The sequence below is a fragment of the Scyliorhinus canicula genome, chromosome 12 (assembly GCF_902713615.1).
Source record: "Scyliorhinus canicula chromosome 12, sScyCan1.1, whole genome shotgun sequence".
In the NCBI taxonomy this organism is placed as follows: Eukaryota; Metazoa; Chordata; class Chondrichthyes; order Carcharhiniformes; family Scyliorhinidae; genus Scyliorhinus; species Scyliorhinus canicula.
The window spans coordinates 97,581,778-97,609,247 of NC_052157.1; the positions used below are offsets into that span (position 1 = coordinate 97,581,778).

Sequence of the window (27,470 nt, forward strand, 5' to 3'; positions counted from 1 at the left end):
TGACAAACAGCAACGGCCCCAGAACAGATCCTTGTGGTACGCCACTCGTAACTGAACTCCATTCTGAACATTTCCCATCAACTACCACTCTCTGTCTTCTTTTAACTAGCCAATTTCTGATCCACATCTCTAAATCACCCTCAATCCCCAGCCTCCGTATTTTCTGCAATAGCCGACCGTGGGGAACCTTATCAAACGCTTTACTGAAATCCATATACACCACATCAACTGCTCTACCCTCGTCTACCTGTTCAGTCACCTTCTCAAAGAACTCGATAAGGTTTGTGAGACATGACCTACCCTTCACAAAAGCATGCTGACTATCCCTAATCATATTATTCCTATCTAGATGATTATAAATCGTATCTTTTATAATCCTCTCCAAGACCTTACCCACCACAGACGTTAGGCTCACCGGCCTATAGTTACCGGGGTTATCTCTACTCCCCTTCTTGAACAAAGGGACCACATTTGCTATCCTCCAGTCCTCTGGCACTATTCCTGTAGCCAATGATGACCTAAAAATCAAAGCCAAAGGCTCAGCAATCGTGCTACCGTGTTGCCCCAATTCTGGTGTGTGTTGTTACTGGGTATGTTTCTGGTGTGTGTTATCGGGTGTGATTCTGGTGTGTGTTGTTATTGGGTGTGATTCTGGTGTGTGTTGTTATTGGGTGTGATTCTTGTGTGTGTTGTTGGGTGTGTTTCTGGTGTGTTGTTATTGGGTATGTTTCTGGTGTGTGTTATTGGGTGTGATTCTGGTGTGTGTTATTGGGTGCGATTCTGGTGTGTGTTATTGGGTGTGTAGCTGGTGTGTGTTATTGGGTGTGATTCTGGTGTGTGTTATTGGGTGTGATTCTGGTGTGTGTTGTTATTGGGTGTGTTTCTGGTGTGTGTTATTGGGTGTGATTCTGGTGTGTGTTATTGGGTGCGATTCTGGTGTGTGTTATTGGGTGTGTAGCTGGTGTGTGTTATTGGATGTGATTCTGGTGTGTGATGTTATTGGGTGTGATTCTGGTGTGTGTTGTTATTGGGTGTGATTCTGGTGTATGTTATCGGGTGTGATTCTGGTGTGTGTTGTTATTGGGTATGTTTCTGGTGTATATTATTGGGTGTGATTCTGGTGTGTGTTATTGGGTGTGATTCTGGTGTGTGTCGTGTTGTTGGGTGTGATTCTGGTGTGTGTTATTGGGTATGTTTCTGGTGTATGTTATCGGGTGTGATTCTGGTGTGTGTTGTTATTGGGTATGTTTCTGGTGTATGTTATCGGGTGTGATTCTGGTGTGTGTTATTGGGTGTGATTCTGGTGGGTGTCGTGTTGTGGGTGTGATTCTGGTGTGTGTTATTGGGTGTGTATCTGGTGTGTGTTATCGGGTGTGATTCTGGTGTGTGATATCGGGTGTGATTCTGGTGTGTGTTATTGGGTGTGATTCTGGTGTGTGTTATTGGGTGTGTTTCTGGTGTGTGTTATTGGATGTGTTTCTGGTGTGTGTTATTCGGAGTGATTCTGGTGTGTGTTATTGGGTGTGTTTCTGGTGTGTGTTATTGGATGTGTTTCTGGTGTGTGTTATTCGGAGTGATTCTGGTGTGTGTTATTGGGTGTGTATCTGGTGTGTGGTATCGGGTGTGATTCTGGTGTGTGATATCGGGTGTGATTCTGGTGTGTGTTATTGGGTGTGATTCTGGTGTGTGTTATTGGATGTGTTTCTGGTGTGTGTTATTGGATGTGTTTCTGGTGTGTGTTATTCGGAGTGATTCTGGTGTGTGTTATTGGGTGTGTTTCTGGTGTGTGTTGTTGGGTGTGATTCTGGGGTGTGTGTTATTGGATGTGTTCCTGGTGAGTGTTATTGGGTGTGATTCTGGTGTGTGTTATTGGGTGTGACCTCATGGCTCCGGAACTCAATCCCTCTACCAATAAAGGCCAACACACCATAGGCCTTCTTCACAACCCTATCAACCTGGGTGGCAACTTTCAGGGATCTATGTACATGGACACCGAGATCCCTCTGCTCATCCACATAGCAAGAATTTTACCATTAGCCAAATATTCCGCATTCCTGTTATTCTTTCCAAAGTGAATCACCTCACACTTCTCCACATTAAACTCCATTTGCCACCTCTCAGCCCAGCTCTGCAGCTTATCTATGTCCCTCTGTAACCTGCAACATCCTTCCGCACTGTCTACAACTCCACCGACTTTAGTGTCGTCTGCAAATTTACTCACCCATCCTTCTGCGCCCTCCTCTAGGTCATTTATAAAAATGACAAACAGCAACGGCCCCAGAACAGATCCTTGTGGTACGCCACTCGTAACTGAACTCCATTCTGAACATTTCCCATCAACTACCACTCTCTGTCTTCTTTTAACTAGCCAATTTCTGATCCACATCTCTAAATCACCCTCAATCCCCAGCCTCCGTATTTTCTGCAATAGCCGACCGTGGGGAACCTTATCAAACGCTTTACTGAAATCCATATACACCACATCAACTGCTCTACCCTCGTCTACCTGTTCAGTCACCTTCTCAAAGAACTCGATAAGGTTTGTGAGGCATGACCTACCCTTCACAAAAGCATGCTGGCTATCCCTAATCATATTATTCCTATCTAGATGATTATAAATCGTATCTTTTATAATCCTCTCCAAGACCTTACCCACCACAGACGTTAGGCTCACCGGCCTATAGTTACCGGGGTTATCTCTACTCCCCTTCTTGAACAAAGGGACCACATTTGCTATCCTCCAGTCCTCTGGCACTATTCCTGTAGCCAATGATGACCTAAAAATCAAAGCCAAAGGCTCAGCAATCGTGCTACCGTGTTGCCCCAATTCTGGTGTGTGTTGTTACTGGGTATGTTTCTGGTGTGTGTTATCGGGTGTGATTCTGGTGTGTGTTGTTATTGGGTGTGATTCTGGTGTGTGTTGTTATTGGGTGTGATTCTTGTGTGTGTTGTTGGGTGTGTTTCTGGTGTGTTGTTATTGGGTATGTTTCTGGTGTGTGTTATTGGGTGTGATTCTGGTGTGTGTTATTGGGTGTGTAGCTGGTGTGTGTTATTGGGTGTGATTCTGGTGTGTGTTATTGGGTGTGATTCTGGTGTGTGTTGTTATTGGGTGTGTTTCTGGTGTGTGTTATTGGGTGTGATTCTGGTGTGTGTTATTGGGTGCGATTCTGGTGTGTGTTATTGGGTGTGTAGCTGGTGTGTGTTATTGGATGTGATTCTGGTGTGTGATGTTATTGGGTGTGATTCTGGTGTGTGTTGTTATTGGGTGTGATTCTGGTGTATGTTATCGGGTGTGATTCTGGTGTGTGTTGTTATTGGGTATGTTTCTGGTGTATATTATTGGGTGTGATTCTGGTGTGTGTTATTGGGTGTGATTCTGGTGTGTGTCGTGTTGTTGGGTGTGATTCTGGTGTGTGTTATTGGGTATGTTTCTGGTGTATGTTATCGGGTGTGATTCTGGTGTGTGTTGTTATTGGGTATGTTTCTGGTGTATGTTATCGGGTGTGATTCTGGTGTGTGTTATTGGGTGTGATTCTGGTGGGTGTCGTGTTGTGGGTGTGATTCTGGTGTGTGTTATTGGGTGTGTATCTGGTGTGTGTTATCGGGTGTGATTCTGGTGTGTGATATCGGGTGTGATTCTGGTGTGTGTTATTGGGTGTGATTCTGGTGTGTGTTATTGGGTGTGTTTCTGGTGTGTGTTATTGGATGTGTTTCTGGTGTGTGTTATTCGGAGTGATTCTGGTGTGTGTTATTGGGTGTGTTTCTGGTGTGTGTTGTTGGGTGTGATTCTGGGGTGTGTGTTATTGGATGTGTTCCTGGTGAGTGTTATTGGGTGTGATTCTGGTGTGTGTTATTGGGTGTGACCTCATGGCTCCGGAACTCAATCCCTCTACCAATAAAGGCCAACACACCATAGGCCTTCTTCACAACCCTATCAACCTGGGTGGCATCTTTCAGGGATCTATGTACATGGACACCGAGATCCCTCTGCTCATCCACACTACCAAGAATTTTACCATTAGCCAAATATTCCGCATTCCTGTTATTCTTTCCAAAGTGAATCACCTCACACTTCTCCACATTAAACTCCATTTGCCACCTCTCAGCCCAGCTCTGCAGCTTATCTATGTCCCTCTGTAACCTGCAACATCCTTCCGCACTGTCTACAACTCCACCGACTTTAGTGTCGTCTGCAAATTTACTCACCCATCCTTCTGCGCCCTCCTCTGGGTCATTTATAAAAATGACAAACAGCAACGGCCCCAGAACAGATCCTTGTGGTACGCCACTCGTAACTGAACTCCATTCTGAACATTTCCCATCAACTACCACTCTGTCTTCTTTTAACTAGCCAATTTCTGATCCACATCTCTAAATCACCCTCAATCCCCAGCCTCCGTATTTTCTGCAATAGCCGACCGTGGGGAACCTTATCAAACGCTTTACTGAAATCCATATACACCACATCAACTGCTCTACCCTCGTCTACCTGTTCAGTCACCTTCTCAAAGAACTCGATAAGGTTTGTGAGGCATGACCTACCCTTCACAAAAGCATGCTGGCTATCCCTAATCATATTATTCCTATCTAGATGATTATAAATCGTATCTTTTATAATCCTCTCCAAGACCTTACCCACCACAGACGTTAGGCTCACCGGCCTATAGTTACCGGGGTTATCTCTACTCCCCTTCTTGAACAAAGGGACCACATTTGCTATCCTCCAGTCCTCTGGCACTATTCCTGTAGCCAATGATGACCTAAAAATCAAAGCCAAAGGCTCAGCAATCGTGCTACCGTGTTGCCCCAATTCTGGTGTGTGTTGTTACTGGGTATGTTTCTGGTGTGTGTTATCGGGTGTGATTCTGGTGTGTGTTGTTATTGGGTGTGATTCTGGTGTGTGTTGTTATTGGGTGTGATTCTGGTGTGTGTTGTTATTGGGTGTGTTTCTGGTGTGTGTTATTGGGTGTGATTCTGGTGTGTGTTATTGGGTGCGATTCTGGTGTGTGTTATTGGGTGTGATTCTGGTGGGTGTTATTGGGTGTGATTCTGGTGGGTGTCGTGTTGTTTGGGTGTGATTCTCGCATTGCTGTACCGGTGTTATTTGGGGTGATCCAGGTGTTACAGTTGATCTGGTAGAACAAGATGTCAGCGCTGAAGTCCTCCTGCTCTGTACGGCCTCCGGCCACGACCATCGTGTCTCGGAAGAGTGTGGCGATGTGGAAAAAACGTGAAAAGGGCTGGAAATGACACCAAAACAAGAACCATTAGATGGGGAGACGTATGGGAACTCTCGTCCTTGCTCGTGGCTGTGGATGAGCATCCTAGTGAAATACCTTTCTGCCATAAGATGGGGCAAGTACGCTCCAGGTGAGGTTGGGAAGATATAGACAGTACAGTTCAGGTGAGGCTGATACACTCTCCAGGTAAAATCGATAACCGCCAAAGACATAAAGCGCATCAGTGGCCTGGTGATAAACTGTTGAGTGTCCATATAAACCTGCAATGAGTAGAAGCTTTGGTCAGCAGCCTGCAACCTGAACCCATATGAGTGTAATAAACACAGCACCAGGGCACATGAGTACACTGCCCACTAGAGGGACAGGGCAACTGCATGACGCCACTCTGAACCAATTGCCACAAGCATTCTCCCACTCGTTATCTGTACAGCAGCTGCATTGTGTACAGTGCAAGGCTCTATCTGGGTCAGTGTCTGTGTACAATGTGCGACTCTCTCAGTCTGTGGGTCAGGGTCTGTGTACAGCGTGAGTCTGTGTATGTCAGGGTCTGTGTACAGTGAGAGTCTCGTGTGTGTGTGGGTCAGGGTCTGTGTACAGTGAGAATCTTGTGTGTGTGGGGGTCAGGGTCTGTGTACAGTGTGAATCTCTACATGTGTTGGGGTCAGTGTCTGTGTAGTGTCTCTGTGTAGGTCAGGGTCTGTGTACAGTGTTAGTCTCTGTGCAGGTCAGGGTCTGTGTACAGTGTGAGTCTGTGTGTATGTGGGTTAGGATCGCTGTACAGTGCGAGTCTCTCTGTGTAGGTCAAGGTCTATGTACAATGAGAGCATCTGTGTGGGTCAGGGTCTGTGCGTAATGGGTGTCTCCCTGCGTGAGAGTTTGTTGTACAGTGCAAGTCTCTTCTTACAGTGGTTAGCACTGTTCCTTCACAGTGCCAGTGCCTCTACATGTGATGGGGTCAGTGTCTATGTACAGTGTCTCTGTGTAGGTCAGGGTCTTTGTACAGTGCGAGTCTCTTCTTACAGTGGTTAGCACTGTTCCTTCACAGTGCCAGGGTCCCAGGTTCGATTCCCGGCTTGGGTCACTGTCTGTGCAGAGTCTGCACGTTCTCCCAGTGTCTGCGTGGGTTTCATCCGGGTGCTCCGGTTTCCACCCACAAGTCCCAAAAGACGTGCTGTTAGGTAATTTGGACATTCTGAATTCTCCCTCTGTGTATCCGAACAGGCGTCGGAATATGGTGAGGGGGGGCTTTTCATAGTAACTTCACTGCAGTGTTAATGTAAGCCCACTTGTGACAATAATAAAGATACAGTGAGAGTCTCGTGTGTGTCTGGGTCAGGGTCTGTGTAGAGTGTGAATCTCTACATGTGATGGGGTCACTGTCTATGTACAGTGTCTCTGTGTAGGTCAGGGTCTTTGTACAGTGTGAGTCTCTGTGCAGCGTGCGTCCATGTGTGGAGCAGGGTCTGTGTACAGTGAGTGTGTGTGTGTGTGTGTGTGGGGGTGTGTGTGTGTGTGTCAGGGTCTGTGTACAGCATGCATCTCTATGTGAGCCTCTCTCCTGCTGGCCTGTGGTTGGACAATGCTTTAGTTCCTGTCTCTTATTCCTACCTGTGGGTGCAGTTCCTGCGGGCTGGCTGATGCTCCAAGCTGCCAAGTCAATCTTATACCCCAGCAGTTTGTTGTTGAAGCCATTCTGAGGGGAATAACCCCCAATGAGTAGCAGCTTGGAATTCCGGCACTGGGTCAGCGTGTGACCAGCTACTGGGACTAAAATCTCAGACTGTAGGAAGCAAAACAAGAAGATTAACAAAGCAGTAACTCCCCACAAACACATGCAACACCGGGCTCACCAAGCATTTACATCCCCATTCTAAACAACAATTGCCCTCCCGATGGGAGGAGAGAGTCTCCCTGTTCTCGACAGTACTCACTCTCCCCAAGCGAGGGCCAATTCTCCCTGTTCTCGACAACATTCCCTCTTCCCGTGAGGACGGATTCTCCACCTTTCTCAACAACACTCACACGCCACAGGAGGACAACGTCTCCCTGCTCTTGTCAACACTCACTCTCCGAGTAAGGAGACTCCCAATACACAACACTCACTCCCCGTGAGGAAATTCCACATTCTTGACAACGCTCATACTCCCAGTGTGGGGAGTCTCCCCATTCACAACAACACTCACTCTCCAAGTGCGAAGACTGAGTCTCACCGTCCTCATAAACACTCAATCTCCCAGTGTGAGGAATCTCCCCGTCCTCAACAACTCACTCTCCCAGTGTGAGGAGTCTCCCCGTTCTCAACAACACTCACTCTCCCAGTGTGAGGAGTCTCCCCGTTCTCAACAACACTCACTCTCCCAGTGTGAGGAATCTCCCCGTCCTCAACAACTCACTCTCCCAGTGTGAGGAGTCTCCCCGTTCTCAACAACACTCACTCTCCCAGTGTGAGGAGTCTCCCCGTTCTCAACAACACTCACTCTCCCAGTGTGAGGAATCTCCCCGTCCTCAACAACTCACTCTCCCAGTGTGATGAGTCTCCCCATTCACAACAACACTCACTCTCCCAGTGTGAGGAGACTCCCCGTCCTCAACAACACTCACTCTCCCAGTGTGAAGAGTCTCCTCATCCTCAACACTCATTCTCCCAGTGCGAGGAGTCTCCCCGTCCTCAACAACACTGACTCTCCCAGTGTGAGGACTGTGTCTCCCCGTTCTCAACAACACTCACTCTCCCAGTGTGAGGACTGCGTCTCCCCGTTCTCAACAACACTGACTCTCCCAGTGTGAGGGTCTCCCCGTTCTCAACAACACGCACTCTCCCAGTGTGAGGACTGAGTCTCCCCGTCCTCAACAACACTCACGCTCCCAGTGAGAGGGTCTCCCTGTCCTCAACAACACTCACTCTCCCATTCACTGGAAGCGTATGTAAGGCTGAGAAAACAAGGTTCAGTTGGGTCGCTTGAGGGTTAAAAGGTAGCAACGAATGAGCTAAATAAAAGGCTTAGGAGAGCTAGGAGGGGGCATGAGAAGACCTTGGCGGGCCAGATCAAGGAAAACCCCCAAGGCTTTTTACTCTTATGTGAGAAATAAAAGAATGACCAGGTTGAGGTTAGGGCCGGTGAGGAGTCTCACCGTTGTCAACAACACTCCCTCTCCCAGTGCGAGGGTCTCCCCGTTTTCAACAACTCTCTCTCTCCCAGTGTGAGGGTCTCCCCGTTCTCAACAACACTCACGTTCCAAGGGTGAAGGTCTCCTCATTCTCAACAACACTCACTCTCCCAGTGCGAGGGTCTCCCTGTTCTCAACAACTCTCTCTCTCTCTCCCAGTGTGAGGGTCTCCCCGTTCTCGACAACACTCACGCTCCCAGTGTGAGGGTCTCCCCATTCTCAGCACTCACACTCCCAGTGCGAGGGTCTCCCCGTTCTCAACAACACTCACTCTCCCAGTGTGAGGAGTCTCCCCATTCACAACAACACTCACTCTCCCAGTGCGAGGGTCTCCCCGTCCTCAACAACACTCACTCTCCCAGTGAGGGCTGTGTCTCCCCGTCCTCAGCAACACTCACTCTCCCAGTGGGAGGAGTCTCCCCGTCCTCAACAACACTCACTCTCCCAGTGCGAGGAGTCTCCCCGTTCACAACAACACTCACTCTCCCAGTGTGAGGGTCTCCCTGTCCTCAACAACACTCACTCTCCCAGTGCGAGGAGTCTCCCCGTCCTCAACAACACTCACTCTCCCAGTGTGAGGAGTCTCCCCATTCACAACAACACTCACTCTCCCAGTGCGAGGGTCTCCCCGTCCTCAACAACACTCACTCTCCCAGTGTGAGGGCTGTGTCTCCCCGTCCTCAGCAACACTCACTCTCCCAGTGGGAGGAGTCTCCCCGTCCTCAACAACACTCACTCTCCCAGTGCGAGGAGTCTCCCCGTTCACAACTCTCTCTCCCAGTGTGAGGAGACTCCCCGTCCTCAACAACACTCACTCTCCCAGTGTGATGAGTCTCCCCGTTCACAACAACACTCACTCTCCCAGTGTGAGGGTCTCCCTGTCCTCAACAACACTCACTCTCCCAGTGCGAGGGTCACCCCGTCGTCAACAACACTCACTCTCCCAGTGTGAGGGCTGTGTCTCCCCGTCGTCAACAACACTCACTCTCCCAGTGTGAGGGCTGTGTCTCCCCGTCGTCAACAACACTCACTCTCCCAGTGTGAGGGCTGTGTCTCCCCGTCCTCAACAACACTCACTCTCCCAGTGTGAGGGTCTCCCTGTCCTCAACAACACTCACTCTCACAGTACGAGGAGTCTCCCCGTCCTCAACAACACTCACTCTCCCAGTGCGAGGAGTCTCCCCGTCCTCAACAACACTCACTCGCCCAGTGTGAGGAGTCTCCCCGTCCTCAACAACACTCACTCTCCCAGTCTGAGGGTCTCCCTGTCCTCAACAACACTCACTCTCCCAGTGTGAGGAGTCTCCCCGTCCTCAACAGCACTCACTCGCCCAGTGTGAGGAGTCTCCCCGTCCTCAACAACACTCACTCTCCCAGTGTGAGGAGACTCCCCGTCCTCAACAACACTCACTCTCCCAGTGTGAGGGTCTCCCTGTCCTCAACAACACTCACTCTCACAGTGCGAGGAGTCTCCCCGTCCTCAACAACACTCACTCTCCCAGTGTGAGGAGTCTCCCCGTTCACAACTATCTCTCCCAGTGTGATGAGTCTCCCCATTCACAACAACACTCACTCTCCCAGTGTGAGGAGACTCCCCGTCCTCAACAACACTCACTCTCCCAGTGTGAGGAGACTCCCCGGCCTCAACAACACTCACTCTCCCAGTGCGAGGGTCTCCCCGTCCTCAACAGCACTCACTCTCCCAGTGCGAGGGTCTCCCCGTCCTCAACAGCACTCACTCTCCCAGTGTGAGGAGTCTCCCCGTCCTCAACAACACTCACGCACCCAGTGTGAGGGTCTCCCCGTTCTCAACAACACTCACTCACCCAGTGTGAGGGTCTCCCCGTCCTCAACAACATTCACGCTCCAAGGACGAAGGTCTCCTCGTTCTCAACAACACTCACTCTCCCAGTGTGAGGGTCTCCCCGTTCTCAACAATGTTTACTCTCCCAGTGTGAGAAGTCTCCCCGTTCTCAACAACTCTCTCTCTCCCAGTGTGAGGGTCTCCCCGTTCTCAACAACACTCACGCTCCAAGGACGAAGGTCTCCTCGTTCTCAACAACACTCACTCTCCCAGTGCGAGGGTCTCCCTGTTCTCAACAACTCTCTCTCTCCCAGTGTGCGGGTCTCCCCGTTCTCAACAACACTCACTCTCCCAGTGCGAGGGTCTCCCTGTCCTCAACAACACTCACTCTCCCAGTGCGAGGAGTCTCCCCGTCCTCAACAACACTCACTCTCCCAGTGCGAGGAGTCTCCCCGTTCACAACTCTCTCTCCCAGTGTGAGGCGACTCCCCGTCCTCAACAACACTCACTCTCCCAGTGTGAGGAGACTCCCCGTCCTCAACAACACTCACTCTCCCAGTGTGATGAGTCTCCCCGTTCACAACAACACTCACTCTCCCAGTGTGAGGGTCTCCCTGTCCTCAACAACACTCACTCTCCCAGTGCGAGGGTCTCCCCGTCGTCAACAGCACTCACTCTCCCAGTGCGAGGGTCACCCCGTCGTCAACAACACTCACTCTCCCAGTGTGAGGGTCTCCCTGTCCTCAACAACACTCACTCTCCCAGTCTGAGGGTCTCCCTATCCTCAACAACACTCACTCTCCCAGTGCGAGGAGTCTCCCCGTCCTCAACAACACTCACTCTCCCAGTGCGAGGAATCTCCCCGTCCTCAACAACACTCACTCTCCCAGTGCGAGGAATCTCCCCGTCCTCAACAACACTCACTCTCACAGTGCGAGGCGTCTCCCCGTCCTCAACAACACTCACTCTCCCAGTCTGAGGGTCTCCCTGTCCTCAACAACACTCACTCTCCCAGTGCGAGGAATCTCCCCGTCCTCAACAACACTCACTCTCTCAGTGCGAGGCGTCTCCCCGTCCTCAACAACACTCACTCTCCCAGTCTGAGGGTCTCCCTGTCCTCAACAACACTCACTCTCCCAGTGCGAGGAGTCTCCCCGTCCTCAACAACACTCACTCTCCCAGTGCGAGGAGTCTCCCCGTCCTCAACAACACTCACTCTCCCAGTCTGGGGGTCTCCCTGTCCTCAACAACACTCACTCTCCCAGTCTGAGGGTCTCCCTGTCCTCAACAACACTCACTCTACCAGTGTGAGGAGACTCCCCGTCCTCAACAACACTCACTCTCCCAGTGTGAGGGTCTCCCTGTCCTCAACAACACTCACTCTCACAGTGCGAGGAGTCTCCCCGTCCTCAACAACACTCACTCTCCCAGTGCGAGGAGTCTCCCCGTCCTCAACAACACTCACTCTCCCAGTCTGAGGGTCTCCCTGTCCTCAACAACACTCACTCTCCCAGTGTGAGGAGTCTCCCTGTCCTCAACAACACTCACTCTCCCAGTCTGGGGGTCTCCCTGTCCTCAACAACACTCACTCTCCCAGTCTGAGGGTCTCCCTGTCCTCAACAACACTCACTCTCCCAGTGCGAGGAGTCTCCCCATCCTCAACAACACTCACTCTCCCAGTGCGAGGAGTCTCCCCGTTCACAACTCTCTCTCCCAGTGTGAGGAGACTCCCCGTCCTCAACAACACTCACTCGCCCAGTGTGAGGAGATCCCCGTCCTCAACAACACTCACTCTCCCAGTGTGAGGAGTCTCCCCGTCCTCAACAACACTCACTCTCCCAGTCTGAGGGTCTCCCTGTCCTCAACAACACTCACTCTCCCAGTGCGAGGAGTCTCCCCATCCTCAACAACACTCACTCTCCCAGTGCGAGGAGTCTCCCCGTTCACAACTCTCTCTCCCAGTGTGAGGAGACTCCCCGTCCTCAACAACACTCACTCGCCCAGTGTGAGGAGATCCCCGTCCTCAACAACACTCACTCTCCCAGTGTGAGGAGTCTCCCCGTTCACAACTCTCTCTCCCAATGTGATGAGTCTCCCCATTAACAACAACACTCACTCTCCCAGTGTGAGGGTCTCCCCGTTCTCAACAATGTTCACTCTCCCAGTGTGAGGAGTCTCCCCGTCCTCAACAACACTCACTCTCCCAGTGTGACGAGTCTCCCCGTCCTCAACAACACTCACTCTCCCAGTGTGACGAGTCTCCCCGTCCTCAACAACACTCACTCTCCCATTCACTGGAAGCGTATGTAAGGCTGAGAAAACAAGGTTCAGTTGGGTCGCTTGAGGGTTACAAGGTAGCAACGAATGAGCTAAATAAAAGGCTTAGGAGAGCTAGGAGGGGGCATGAGAAGTCCTTGGTGGGTCAGATCAAGGAAAACCCCCAAGGCTTTTTACTCTTATGTGAAAAATAAAAGAATGACCAGGTTGAGGTTAGGGCCGGTGAGGAGTCTCCCCGTTCTCAACAACTCTCTCTCTCCCAGTGTGAGGGTCTCCCCGTTCTCAACAACACTCACGCTCCAAGGACGAAGGTCTCCCCGTCCTCAACAACACTCACTCTCCCAGTGCGAGGAGTCTCCCCGTCCTCAACAACACTCACTCTCCCTGTGCGAGGGTCTCCCTGTCCTCAACAACACTCACTCTCCCAGTGCGAGGAGTCTCCCCGTTCACAACAACACTCACGCTCCCAGTGTGATGTGTCTCCCCATTCACAACACCACTCACGCTCCCAGTGTGAGGGTCTCCCCATTCTCAGCACTCACACTCCCAGTGCGAGGGTCTCCCCGTCCTCAACAACACTCACTCTCCCTGTGCGAGGGTCTCCCCGTCCTCAACAACACTCACTCTCCCTGTGCGAGGGTCTCCCTGTCCTCAACAACACTCACTCTCCCAGTGTGAGGAGTCTCCCCATTCACAACACTCACGCTCCCAGTGTGAGGAGTCTCCCCGTCCTCAACAACACTCACTCTCCCAGTGCGAGGAGTCTCCCCGTCCTCAACAACACTCACTCTCCCAGTGCGAGGGTCTCCCTGTCCTCAACAACACTCACTCTCCCAGTGCGAGGAGTCTCCCCGTTCACAACAACACTCACTCTCCCAGTGTGAGGGTCTCCCCGTTCACAACACTCTCTCTCCCAATGTGATGAGTCTCCCCATTAACAACAACACTCACTCTCCCAGTGTGAGGGTCTCCCCGTTCTCAACAATGTTCACTCTCCCAGTGTGAGGAGTCTCCCCGTCCTCAACAACACTCACTCTCCCAGTGTGACGAGTCTCCCCGTCCTCAACAACACTCACTCTCCCAGTGTGACGAGTCTCCCCGTCCTCAACAACACTCACTCTCCCATTCACTGGAAGCGTATGTAAGGCTGAGAAAACAAGGTTCAGTTGGGTCGCTTGAGGGTTACAAGGTAGCAACGAATGAGCTAAATAAAAGGCTTAGGAGAGCTAGGAGGGGGCATGAGAAGTCCTTGGTGGGTCAGATCAAGGAAAACCCCCAAGGCTTTTTACTCTTATGTGAAAAATAAAAGAATGACCAGGTTGAGGTTAGGGCCGGTGAGGAGTCTCCCCGTTCTCAACAACTCTCTCTCTCCCAGTGTGATGTGTCTCCCCATTCACAACACCACTCACGCTCCCAGTGTGAGGGTCTCCCCATTCTCAGCACTCACACTCCCAGTGCGAGGGTCTCCCCGTCCTCAACAACACTCACTCTCCCTGTGCGAGGGTCTCCCCGTCCTCAACAACACTCACTCTCCCTGTGCGAGGGTCTCCCTGTCCTCAACAACACTCACTCTCCCAGTGTGAGGAGTCTCCCCATTCACAACAACACTCACGCTCCCAGTGTGAGGAGTCTCCCCGTCCTCAACAACACTCACTCTCCCAGTGCGAGGAGTCTCCCCGTCCTCAACAACACTCACTCTCCCAGTGCGAGGGTCTCCCTGTCCTCAACAACACTCACTCTCCCAGTGCGAGGAGTCTCCCCGTTCACAACAACACTCACTCTCCCAGTGTGAGGGTCTCCCCGTTCACAACACTCTCTCTCCCAGTGTGATGAGTCTCCCCATTCACAACAAAACTCACTCTCCCAGTGCGAAGGTCTCCCCGTCCTCAACAACACTCACTCTCCCAGTGTGAGGGTCTCCCCGTCCTCAACAACACTCACTCTCCCAGTGTGAGGGTCTCCCCGTCCTCAACAACACTCACTCTCCCAGTGTGATGAATCTCCCCATTCACAACAGCACTCACTCTCCCAGTGTGAGAAGTCTCCCGTCCTCAACAACACTCACTCTCCCAGTGCGAGGAGTCTCCCCGTCCTCAACAACACTCACTCTCCCAGTGTGAGAAGTCTCCCCGTCCTCAACAACACTCACTCTCCCAGTGTGAGGAGTCTCCCCGTCCTCAACAGCACTCACTCGCCCAGTGTGAGGGTCTCCCCGTCCTCAACAACACTCACTCGCCCAGTGTGAGGGTCTCCCCGTCCTCAACAACACTCACTCTCCCAGTGCAAAGGTCTCCCCGTCCTCAACAACACTCACTCGCCAGTGTGAGGGTCTCCCCGTCCTCAACAACACTCACTCTCCCAGTGTGGGGGTCTCCCTGTCCTCAACAACACTCACTCTCCCAGTGTGAGGGTCTCCCCATCCTCAACAACATTCACTTTCCCAGTGCGAGGGTCTCCCGTCCTCAACAACACTCACTCTCCCAGTGTGAAGAGTCTCCCCGTTCACAACAACACTCACTCTCCCATTCACTGGAAGCGTATGTAAGGATAAGAAAACAAGGTTCAGTTGGGTCGCTTGAGGGTTACAAGGTAGCAAGGAATGAGCGAAAAAAAGGGTTTAGGAGAGCTAGGAGGGGGCATGACAAGTCCTTGGCGGGTCGGATCAAGGAAAACCCCCCAGGCTTTTTACGCCCATGTGAGAAATAAAAGAATGACCAGGATCAGGTTCGGGCCGGCCAAGGAGTGAGGAGTCTCCCTGTTCTCAACAACACTCACTCTCCCAGTGCACGGGTCAGGGATGTCTCAGGTCGGCTGCAGGAAATACTGAAGGGGGAGGGCGAACAGCCTGTTGCCGTGGTGCATATAGGCACCAACGATATAGGTAAAAAACGGGATGATGTCCTACAATCAGAATTTAGGGAGTTAGGAGATAAGTTAAAAAGTAGGACCTCAAAGGTAGTAATCTCAGGATTGCTACCAGTGCCACGAGACAGTCAGAGTAGAAATTCAAGAATAGCCAGAATGAATACGTGGCTTGAGAGATGGTGCAGGATGGAAGGGTTCCGATTTTTGGGACATTGGAACCGGTTCTGGGGGCGGTGGGACCATTACAAATTGGATGGTCTACACCTGGGCAGGACTGGAACCAATGTCCTAGGGGGTGCTTTTGCTAACACTGTTGGGGAGGTTTTAAACTAATGTGGCAGGGGGATGGGAACCAGATTAGGAAGATAGAAGTCAGTAAAGAGGCAGCAACTAAAGCCAGTAAGGTACAAAATAATAAACTCAATGTGACTAAGGGGAAGAGTGGACAGGGGAAGAGATGATGATCGCAAAGGGACAGGTGGTCTGATGTGCATTTGTTTAAATACGAGAGGTGTAGCAGGTAAGGCAGATGAACTTAGGGCTTGGATTAGTACCTGGGAATATGATGTTGTTGGTATTACTGAGACTTGGTTGAGGGATGGGCAAGACTGGCAACTAAATATCCCAGGGTTATAGATGCTTCAGGAGGGATAGAGAGGGAGGTGAAAGTGGTGGAGGAGTTACATTACTGGTCAGAGATGATATCACAGCTGTGATTAAGGAGGGCACGATGGAGGATTCGAGCACTGAGGCAATATGGATAGAGCTAAGAAATAGGAAGGGTGCAGTAACATTGTTGGGACTTTACTACAGGCCTCCCAAAAGCGAGCGTGAAGTAGAGGTACAAATATGTAGACAGATTATAGAACAATGTGGGAGCAACAGGGTGGCTGTGATGGGAGATTTTAACTTCCCCAACATTGAATGGGACTCATGTAGTTTTGGAGGTGTAGATGGAGCAGAATTTGTAAGGAGCATCCAGGAGAGTTTTTTAGAGCAGTGTGTAAATAGTCCAACTCAGGAAGGGGCCATACTGGACCTGGTATTGGTGAATAATCCTGGCCAGGTGGTTGAAGTTTCAGTCGGTGATTACTTTGGGAATAGCGATCACAATTCCATAAGTTTTAGAATACTCATGGACGAAGACGAGAGTGGTCCTAAAGGAAGAGTGCTAAATTGGGGAAAGGCCAAGTATAACAAAATTCGTCAGGAGCTCGGGAATGTGGATTGGGAGCAGCTGTTTAAGGGTAAATCCACATTTGAAATGTGGGAGTCTTTTAAGGAAAGGTTGATTAGAGTGCAGGATAGACATGTCCCTGTGAAAATGAGGGATAGAAATGGCAAGATTAGGGAACCATGGATGACGGGTGGAATTGTGAGACCAGCTAAAATGAAAAAGGAAGCATACATAAGATCGAGGTGACTCAAAACTGATGAAGCTTTGGAGGAATATCGGGAAAGTAGGACAAATCTCAAACGCGCAATAAAGAGGGTTAAAAGAGGGTTAAGGAAAATCCCAAAGCCTTTTATTCTTATATAAGGAGCAGGAGGGTAACTAGAGAAAGGATTGGCCCACTCAAAGACAAAAGAGGGAATTTATGTGTGGAGTCAGAGGAAATGAGTGAGATTCTTAATGAGTACTTGCATCGGTATTCACCAAGGAGAGGGACATGACAGATGTTGAGGCGAGGGATGGATGTTTAAATACTCTAGGTCATGTCAGCATAAGGAAGGGGGAGGTTCTGGGTATTCTAAAAGGCATTAAGGCGGACAAGTCCCCAGGACCAGATGGGATCTATCCCAGGTTATTGAGGGAAGCAAGGGATGAAATAGCTGGGGCCTTAACAGATATCTTTGCAGCATCCTTGAGCATGGGTGAGGTCCCGGAGGACTGCTAATGTTGGCCCTTTGTTTAAGAAGGGTAGCAGGGATAATCCATGGAATTATAGACCTGTGAGCTTGACGTCAGTGGTCGGCAAACTGTTGGAGAAGATACTGAGGGACAGGATCTATTCACATTTGGAAGAAAATAGACTTATCAGTGATAAGCAGCATGGTTTTGTGCAGGGAAGGTCATGTCTTACACTACACTGGAAACACTATAGGTCGAGTACTTTAGATGGGTCCGTTTTTGTCCAATGTGTGCAGGAGGGTTTCCTGATGCAGTATGTAGATCGGCCAACAAGAGGTGAGGTCGTATTGGATTTGGTACTGGGTAGTGAACCAGGACAGGTGTTAGATTTGGAGGTAGGTGAGCATTTTGGTAATAGTGACCACAATTCGATTACGTTTACTTTAGCGATGGAAAGGGATAGATATACACCGCAGGGCAAGAGTTATAGCTGGGGGAAAGGCAATTATGATGCGATGAGGCAAGACTTAGGATGCATCGGCTGGAGAGGAAAACTGCAGGGGATGGACACAATGGAAATGTGGAGCATGTTCAAGGAACAGCTACTGCGTGTCCTTGATAAGTATGTACCTGTTAGGCAGGGAGGAAGTGGTCGAGTGAGGGAACCATGGGTTACTAGAGCAGTTGAAATACTTGTCAAGAGGAAGAAGGAGGCTTATGTGAAGATGAGACGTGATAGTTCAGTTGGGTCGCTTGAGAGTTACAAGTTAGCTAGGAAGGCTCTAAAGAGAGAGCTAAGAAGAGCCAAGCGAGGACATGAGAAGTCTTTGGCAGGTAGGATCAAGGATAAACCTAAAGCTTTCTATAGGTATCTCAGGAATAAAATAATGACTAAGGTAAGAGTAGGGCCAGTCAAGGACAGTAGTGGGAAGTTGTGCGTGGAGTTCGAGGAATTCGGAGAGGTGCTAAATGAGTATTTTTCGTCTGTATTCACACAGGAAAAAGACAAAGTTGTCGAGGAGAATACTGAGTTACAGGCTACTAGGCTAGAAGGGCTAGAGGTTCATAAGGAGGAGGTGTTAGCGATTCTGGAAAGTGTGAATATAGATAAGTCCCCTGGGCCGGATGGGATTTATCCTAGGATTCTCTGGGAAGCTAGGGAGGAGATTGCTGAGCCTTTGGCTTTGAACTTTAAATCATCTTTGTCTACAGAAATAGTGCCAGAGTACTGGAGGATAGCAAATGTTGTCCCCTTGTACAAGAAGGGGAGTAGAGATAACCCCGGTAACTATAGACCAGTGAGCCTTACTTCTGTTGTGGGAAAAGTCTTGGAAAGGTTTATAAGAGATAGGATGTATAATCATCTGGAAGGGAATAATTTGATCAGAGATAGTCAACATGGTTTTTGTGAAGGGTAGGTCGTGCCTCACAAACCTCATTGAGTTCTTTGAGAAGGTGACCAAACAGGTGGATGAGGGTAAAGCAGTTGATGTGATGTATATGGATTTCAGTAAAGCGTTTGATAAGGTCCCCCACGATAGGCTATTGCAGAAAATACAGAGGCATGGGATTCAGGGTGATTTAGCAGTTTGGATCAGAAATTGGCTAGCTGATAGAAGACAAAGGGTGGTGGTTGATGGGAAATGCTCTGACTGGTGTCCAGTTACTAGTGGTGTGCCACAAGGATCTGTTTTGGGGCCGCTGCTGTTTGTCATTTTTATAAATGACCTGGACGAGGGCGTAGAAGGATGGGTGAGTAAATTTGCAGATGACACTAAAGTCGGTGGAGTTGTGGACAGTGCAGAAGGATGTTATAAGTTACAGAGGGACATAGATAAGCTGCAGAGCTGGGCTGACAGGTGGCAAATGGAGTTTAATGCAGAAAAGTGTGAGGTGATTCATTTTGGAAGGAATAACAGGAAGACAGAGTACTGGGCTAATGGTAAGATTCTTGGTAGTGTGGACGAGCAGAGAGATCTTGGGTCCATGTCCATAGATCCCTGAAAGTTGCCACCCAGGTTGAGAGGGTTGTTAAGAAGGCGTACGGTGTGTTAGCTTTTATTGGTAGAGGAATTGAGTTTTGGAGCCATGAGGTCATGTTGCAGTTGTACAAAACTCTGGTGCGGCCGCATTTGGAGTATTGTGTACAGTTCTGGTTGCCACATTATAGGAAGGATGTGGAAGCATTGGAAAGGGTACAGAGAAGATTTACAATAATGTTGCCTGGTATGGAGGGAAGGTCATATGAGGAAAGCTGAAGGACTTGAGGCTGTTTTCGTTAGAGAGAAGGTTAAGAGGTGACTTAATTGAGGCATACAAGATGATCAGAGGATTAGATAGGGTGGACATCAAGAGCCTTTTTCCTCGGATGGTGATCTCCAGCACGAGGGGACATAGCTTTAAATTGAGGGGAGATAGATATAGGACAGATGTCAGAGGGAGGTTCTTTACTCAGAGAGTAGTAAGGGCGTGGAATTCCCTGCCTGCAACAGTAGCGGACTCGCCAACACTAAACGTGTTCAAATGGTCATTGGATAGGCATATGGACGACAAGGGAATAGAGTGCAGGGACTTTAGAAGGGTTTCCCAGGACGGCGCAACATCGAGGGCCGAAGGGCCTGTACTGCGCTGTAATGTTCTATGTAATCCTAATAGAATTCTTTGAGGAAGTGACAAAGTTAATTGATGAGGGAAGGGCTGTCGATATCATATACATGGACTTCAGTAAAGCATTTGATAAAGTTTCCCATGGCAGGTTGATGGAAAAAGTGAAGTCGTATGGGGTTCAGGGTGTACTAGCTAGATGGATAAAGAACTGGCTGGGCAACAGGAGACAGAGAGTAGTGGTGGAAGGGAGTGTCTCAAAATGGAGAAAGGTGACTAGTGGTGTTCCACAGGGATCCGTGCTTGGACCACTGTTGTTTGCGATATACATAAATGATCTGGAATAGGGTATAAGTGGTCTGATGAGCAAGTTTGCAGATGATACTAAGATTGGTGGAGTTACAGATAGTGAGGAGGACTGTCAGAGAATACAGCAAAATATAGATAGATTGGAGAGTTGGACAGAGAAATGGCAGATGGAGTTCAATCCAGGCAAATGCGAGGTGATGCATTTTGGAAGATCTAACTCAAGAGCAGACTATATGGTCAATGGAAGAGTACTGGGGAAAATTGATGTACAGAGAGATCTGGGAGTTCAGGTCCATTGTATCCTGAAGGTGGCATCGCAGGTCGATAGAATGATCAAGAAGGCATACAGCATGTTTGCCTTCATCGGACGGGGTATTGAGTACAAGAGTTGGCAGGTCATGTTACAGTTGTATAGGACTTTGGTTAGGCCACATTTGGAATACTGCGTGCAGTTCTGGTTGCCACATTACCAGAAGGATGGGGATGCTTTAGAGAGGATGCAGAGGAGGTTCACCAGGATGTTGCCTGGTATGGAGGGTGCTAGCTATGAAGAAAGGTTGAGTAGATTAGGATTGTTTTCGTTGGAAAGATGGAGGGTGAGGGGGGGACGTGATTGAGGTCTACAAAATTATGAGAGGTATGGACAGGGTGGATAGCAACAAGCTTTTTCCAAGAGTGGGGGTGTCAATTACAAGGGGTCACGATTTCAAGGTGAGAGGGGGAAAGTTTAAGGGAGATGTGTGTGGAAAGTTTTTTCTGCCGAGGATGGTGGGTGCCTGGAACGCTTTGCCAGCGGAGGTGGTAGAGGCGGGCACGATAGCATCATTTAAGATGCATCTGGACAGATATATGAACGGGCGGGGAACAGAGAGAAGTAGATCCTTGGAAAATAGGGAACAGGTTTAGATAAAGGATCTGGATCGGCGCAGGCTGGGAGGGCCAAAGGGCCTGTTCCTGTGCTGTCATTTTCTTTTTTCTTTGTTCTCCCCGTGTGAGGGCTGTGTCTCCTTGGCAGAGACCCGTGTGATAGGAGTTTCACTGAGAGGAGGATTGATCAAGACGGATCTGGTGTTTCGGTTGGCACCTCACCCTGTGGCACTGTGACAATCGTACCTTCGAGACACATTGCTTCCTGCTCAAAGTCAGGCCCGCCTGTCAATGTTCAACAAATCCATACCTTTCCCTCTGTCCACTCGTGCTTGGTCATGTCAAACAACCAAAAATCACTGGCGACTCCAGTGTTGGTGAGCCCCCCAACCACATACATGGTGTTCCTGGAAGGAATGGACGTAGCAGCATGGAAATACCGTGGGCTGGGACGTGATCCGTATGTCCTCACCTCCTGGCTCCAGTGATGTTCAGCCAGAGAGAACCTGTCAGAGAACACTCAGGATCATCCACCTGCAAAATTAACTCCATTTCTTTCTCCAGAGAGGCTGAAGTAGTCCCAACAGTTGTCATTTGCCTAATTTGTTCAGTTGTGTTACAATCTGTTCAATCTTTACCATATTCCCGACTAGGTTCATGCAAGATTTAAAAAAAGGGCTGCCATTTGGCCCCTCTACACAAGCATTCAAATCTGTACATTTACTTTATTCATGATTCAAGTGCAAAGTTAACAAATGACAAACACTGAAAATGGTCCCCAGTGTGGGAGACATGCTACCCATTGGCATCAGCGTGGGAGCTACCTCATGGCGCTAAGGACATGGGTTCAATCCCAGCCCTGGGTCACTGTCCGTGTGGAGTTTGCACATTCTCCCCGTGTCTGCTTTGGTCTCACCGGCAGGTCCCAAAGACGTGCAGATTATGTAAATTGGCCACTAAATTGCCCCTTAATTGGAAAAACAAGAATTAGGTCCTGATATAAAGAAAAAGAAATGCTGCAAAGGACCGCCAGAGTGGGAGGCACACGGCAAAGGGATGCAAAGTGGGAGGCACACGGCAAAGGGATGCAAAGTGGGAGGCACACTGCAAAGGGATGCCAGAGTGGGAAACACACTGCAAAGGGCCGCCAGAGTGGGAGACACACTGCAAAGGGCTGCCAGATTGGGAGGCACACTGCAAAGGGCCGCCAGAGTGGGAGGCACACTGCAAAGGGCCGCCAGAGTGGGAGGCACACTGCAAAGGGCTGCCAGAGTGGGAGACACACTGCAAAGGGCTGCCAGAGTGGGAGGCACACGGCAAAGGGCCGCCAGTGTGGGAGACACACTGCAAAGGGCAGCCAGCGTGGGAGACACATTGCAAAGGGCCGCCAGCGTGGGAGACACATTGCAAAGAGCTACCAGAGTGGAAGCACACTGCAAAGGGGCGCCAGTCTGAGAGGCACACTGCAAAGGGGCGCCAGTCTGAGAGGCACACTGCAAAGGGGCGCCAGTCTGAGAGGCACACTGCAAAGGGGCGCCAGTCTGAGAGGCACACTGCAAAGGGGCGCCAGTCTGAGAGGCACACTGCAAAGGTCCGCCAGAGTGGGAGGCACACTGCAAAGGGCTGCCAGCGTGGGAGGCACACGACAAAGGGCCGGCAGAGTGGGAGCCACACTGCAAAGGGCCGGCAGAGTGGGAGCCACACTGCAAAGGCCGGCAGAGTGGGAGCCACACTGCAAAGGCCGCCAGAGTGGGAGCCACACTGCAAAGGCCGCCAGAGTGGGAGCCACACTGCAAAGGCCGCCAGAGTGGGAGCCACACTGCAAAGGCCGCCAGAGTGGGAGCCACGCTGCAAAGGGCCGCCAGAGTGGGAGGCACACTGCAAAGGGTCTGCCAGAATGGGAGGAACAATGCAAAGGGCTGCCAGCATGGGAGGCACACTGCAAAGGGCTGCCAGCTTGGGAGGCACACTGCAAAGGTCCGCCAGCGTGAGAGGCACACTGCAAAGGTCCGCCAGCGTGAGAGGCACACTGCAAAGGCCGCCAGATTGGGAAGCACACAGCAAAGGGTCACCAGCGTGAGAGGTATATTGCAAAAAGGAAGCCAGAGTGGGAGGCACACTGCAAAAGGCCGCCAGAGTGGGAGGCACACTGCAAATGGTCGCCAGAATGAGAATCACACTGCAAAGGGTCGCCAGCGTGGGTGCCACACTGCAAATGGTCGCCAGAGTGGGTGCCACACTGCAAAGGGTCGCCAGAATGGGAGGCACACTGCAAAAGGCCGTCGGAGTGGGAGGCACACAGCAAAGATCCTCCAGCGTGAGAGGCACACTGCAAAGGGTCGCCAGAGTGGGAGACACACTGCAAAGGGTCGCCAGAGTGGAAGGCACACTGCAAAGGGTCGCCAGAGTGGGAGGCACACTGCAAAGGGCCGCTGGAATGGGAGGCACACTGCAAAGGGCTGCCAGAGTGGGAGGCACGCTGCAAAGGGCTGCCAGAGTGGGAGGCACGCTGCAAAGGGCTGCCGGAGTGGGAGGCACGCTGCAAAGGGCTGCCAGAGTGGGAGACATATTGCAAAGGGCTGCCAGGGTGGGAGGCAAGCTGCAAAGGGTCGCCAGAGTGGGAGGCACGCTGCAAAGGGTCGCCAGAGTGGGAGGCACAATGCAAAGGGCTGCCAGCGTGGGAGGCACGCTGCAAAGGGCTGCCAGAGTGGGAGGCACAATGCAAAGGGCTGCCAGCGTGGGAGACACACTGCAAAAGGCCGTCGGAGTGGTAGACACACTGCAAAGGGCCGCCAGAGTGGGAGGCAGGCTGCAAAGGGCTGCCAGAGTGGGAGGCACACAGCAAAGGGCCGCCAGAGTGGGAGGCACAATGCAAAGGGCTGCCAGCGTGGGAGGCACACTGCAAAGGGCTGCCAGCGTGGGAGACACACTGCAAAAGGCCGTCGGAGTGGGAGACACACTGCAAAGGGCCGCCAGAGTGGGAGACATATTGCAAAGGGCTGCCAGCGTGGGAGGCACGCTGCAAAGGGCTGCCGGAGTGGGAGGCACAGTGCAAAGGGCCGCTGGAATGGGAGGCACACTGCAAAGGGCTGCCAGAGTGGGAGGCAAGCTGCAAAGGGCTGCCAGAGTGGGAGGCACAATGCAAAGGGCTGCCAGCGTGGGAGGCACGCTGCAAAGGGCTGCCAGAGTGGGAGGCACAATGCAAAGGGGTGCCAGCGTGGGAGACACACTGCAAAAGGCCGTCGGAGTGGTAGACACACTGCAAAGGGCCGCCAGAGTGGGAGGCAGGCTGCAAAGGGCTGCCAGAGTGGGAGGCACACGGCAAAGGGCTGCCAGAGTGGGAGGCACAATGCAAAGGGCTGCCAGCGTGGGAGACACACTGCAAAAGGCCGTCGGAGTGGGAGACACACTGCAAAGGGCCGCCAGAGTGGGAGGCAGGCTGCAAAGGGCTGCCAGAGTGGGAGGCACACAGCAAAGGGCCGCCAGAGTGGGAGGCACAATGCAAAGGGCTGCCAGCGTGGGAGGCACGCTGCAAAGGGCTGCCAGAGTGGGAGACATATTGCAAAGGGCTGCCAGAGTGGGAGGCACAATGCAAAGGGCTGCCAGCGTGGGAGACACACTGCAAAAGGCCGTCGGAGTGGGAGACACACTGCAAAGGGCTGCCAGAGTGGGAGGCACACGGCAAAGGGCTGCCAGAGTGGGAGGCACAATGCAAAGGGCTGCCAGATTGGGAGGCACACTGCAAAGGGCCGTCTGAGTGGAAGGCAAAATGCAAAGGGCTGCCAGCGTGGGAGAAACACTGCAAAAGGCCGTCGGAGTGGAAGACACACTGCAAAGGTTGTCGGAGTGCAAGGCACATGCAAAGGGCTGCCAGAGTGGGAGACATATTGCAAAGGGCTGCCAGATTGGGAGGCACGCGGCAAAGGGCTGCCGGAGTGGGAGGCACGCTGCAAAGGGCTGCCGGAGTGGGAGGCACGCTGCAAAGGGCTGCCAGAGTGGGAGACATATTGCAAAGGGCTGCCAGGGTGGGAGGCAAGCTGCAAAGGGTCGCCAGAGTGGGAGGCACAATGCAAAGGGCTGCCAGCGTGGGTGCCACACTGCAAAGGGTCGCCAGAGTGGAAGGCACACTGCAAAGGGTCGCCAGAGTGGAAGGCACACTGCAAAGGGTCGCCAGAGTGGGAGGCACACTGCAAAGGGCCGCTGGAATGGGAGGCACACTGCAAAGGGCTGCCAGAGTGGGAGGCACGCTGCAAAGGGCTGCCAGAGTGGGAGGCACACTGCAAAGGGCTGCCAGAGTGGGAGGCACACTGCAAAGGGCCGCTGGAATGGGAGGCACACTGCAAAGGGCTGCCAGAGTGGGAGGCACACTGCAAAGGGTCGCCAGAGTGGGAGGCACGCTGCAAAGGGCTGCCGGAGTGGGAGGCACGCTGCAAAGGGCTGCCGGAGTGGGAGGCACAATGCAAAGGGTCGCCAGAGTGGAAGGCACACTGCAAAGGGTCGCCAGAGTGGAAGGCACACTGCAAAGGGTCGCCAGAGTGGGAGGCACACTGCAAAGGGCCGCTGGAATGGGAGGCACACTGCAAAGGGCTGCCAGAGTGGGAGGCACGCTGCAAAGGGCTGCCAGAGTGGGAGGCACACTGCAAAGGGCTGCCAGAGTGGGAGGCACACTGCAAAGGGCCGCTGGAATGGGAGGCACACTGCAAAGGGCTGCCAGAGTGGGAGGCACACTGCAAAGGGTCGCCAGAGTGGGAGGCACGCTGCAAAGGGCTGCCGGAGTGGGAGACATATTGCAAAGGGCTGCCAGGGTGGGAGGCAAGCTGCAAAGGGTCGCCAGAGTGGGAGGCAAAATGCAAAGGGCTGCCAGCGTGGGAGGCACGCTGCAAAGGGCTGCCAGAGTGGGAGGCACAATGCAAAGGGCTGCCAGCGTGGGAGACACACTGCAAAAGGCCGTCGGAGTGGTAGACACACTGCAAAGGGCCGCCAGAGTGGGAGGCAGGCTGCAAAGGGCTGCCAGAGTGGGAGGCACACGGCAAAGGGCTGCCAGAGTGGGAGGCACAATGCAAAGGGCTGCCAGCGTGGGAGACACACTGCAAAAGGCCGTCGGAGTGGGAGACACACTGCAAAGGGCCGCCAGAGTGGGAGGCACACGGCAAAGGGCTGCCAGAGTGGGAGGCACGCTGCAAAGGGCTGCCAGAGTGGGAGGCACACAGCAAAGGGCCGCCAGAGTGGGAGGCACAATGCAAAGGGCTGCCAGCGTGGGAGGCACGCTGCAAAGGGCTGCCAGAGTGGGAGGCACAATGCAAAGGGCCTGCCAGCGTGGGAGACATATTGCAAAGGGCTGCCAGAGTGGGAGGCACACTGCAAAGGGCTGCCAGAGTGGGAGGCACAATGCAAAGGGCTGCCAGCGTGGGAGACATATTGCAAAGGGCTGCCAGCGTGGGAGGCACGCTGCAAAGGGCTGCCAGAGTGGGAGGCACAATGCAAAGGGCTGCCAGCGTGGGAGACACACTGCAAAAGGCCGTCGGAGTGGGAGACACACTGCAAAGGGCCGCCAGAGTGGGAGGCACGCTGCAAAGGGCTGCCAGAGTGGGAGGCACACGGCAAAGGGCTGCCAGAGTGGGAGGCACAATGCAAAGGGCTGCCAGATTGGGAGGCACACTGCAAAGGGCCGTCTGAGTGGAAGGCAAAATGCAAAGGGCTGCCGGCGTGGGAGAAACACTGCAAAAGGCCGTCGGAGTGGAAGACACACTGCAAAGGGCCGCCAGCGTGGAAGACACAATGCAGAGGTTGTCGGAGTGCAAGGCACATGCAAAGGGCTGCCAGAGTGGGAGACATATTGCACAGGGCTGCCAGATTGGGAGGCACACGGCACAGGGCTGCCAGAGTGGGAGGCACACGGCAAAGGGCTGCCAGAGTGGGAGGCACGCTGCAAAGGGCTGCCGGAGTGGGAGGCACAATGCAAAGGGCTGCCAGCGTGGGAGGCACGCTGCAAAGGTTGTCGGAGTGCAAGGCACATGCAAAGGGCTGCCAGAGTGGGAGACATATTGCAAAGGGCTGCCAGATTGGGAGGCACACGGCACAGGGATGCCAGAGTGGGAGGCACACGGCAAAGGGCTGCCAGAGTGGGAGGCACGCTGCAAAGGGCTGCCAGCGTGGGAGGCACGCTGCAAAGGGCTGCCAGAGTGGGAGGCACAATGCAAAAGGCCGTCGGAGTGGGAGACACACTGCAAAGGGCCGCCAGAGTGGGAGGGACGCTGCAAAGGGCTGCCAGAGTGGGAGGCACAATGCAAAGGGCTGCCAGCGTGGGAGGCACACTGCAGGGGGCCGTCGGAGTGGGAGGCAAACAGCAAAGATCCTCAACAACAAAGCAAAGAACAGCAAATGGTCGCCAGAATGGGAGACACACTGCAAACGGCCGCCAGAGTGGGAGACACACTACAAAGGGGCGCCAGTCTGAGAGGCACGCTACAAATGGTCACCAGAA

General features: G+C 52.2%; 1 protein-coding gene across 1 annotated transcript in view; it reads right to left on the bottom strand.

Annotated features, from left to right (window-relative positions):
• megf8 (multiple EGF-like-domains 8) overlaps window positions 1-27,470 on the bottom strand; it is a 165,183-nt gene that overhangs the window by 76,706 nt on the left and 61,007 nt on the right. Inside the window, exons 6-9 of the mRNA XM_038813080.1 lie at window positions 21,297-21,492; window positions 6,849-7,020; window positions 5,337-5,500; window positions 5,096-5,240 (exon numbers count right to left, since the gene is read on the bottom strand). Coding sequence (XP_038669008.1) covers window positions 5,096-5,240; window positions 5,337-5,500; window positions 6,849-7,020; window positions 21,297-21,492 — 677 coding nt within the window. The remainder of the gene's footprint in view (window positions 1-5,095; window positions 5,241-5,336; window positions 5,501-6,848; window positions 7,021-21,296; window positions 21,493-27,470) is intronic.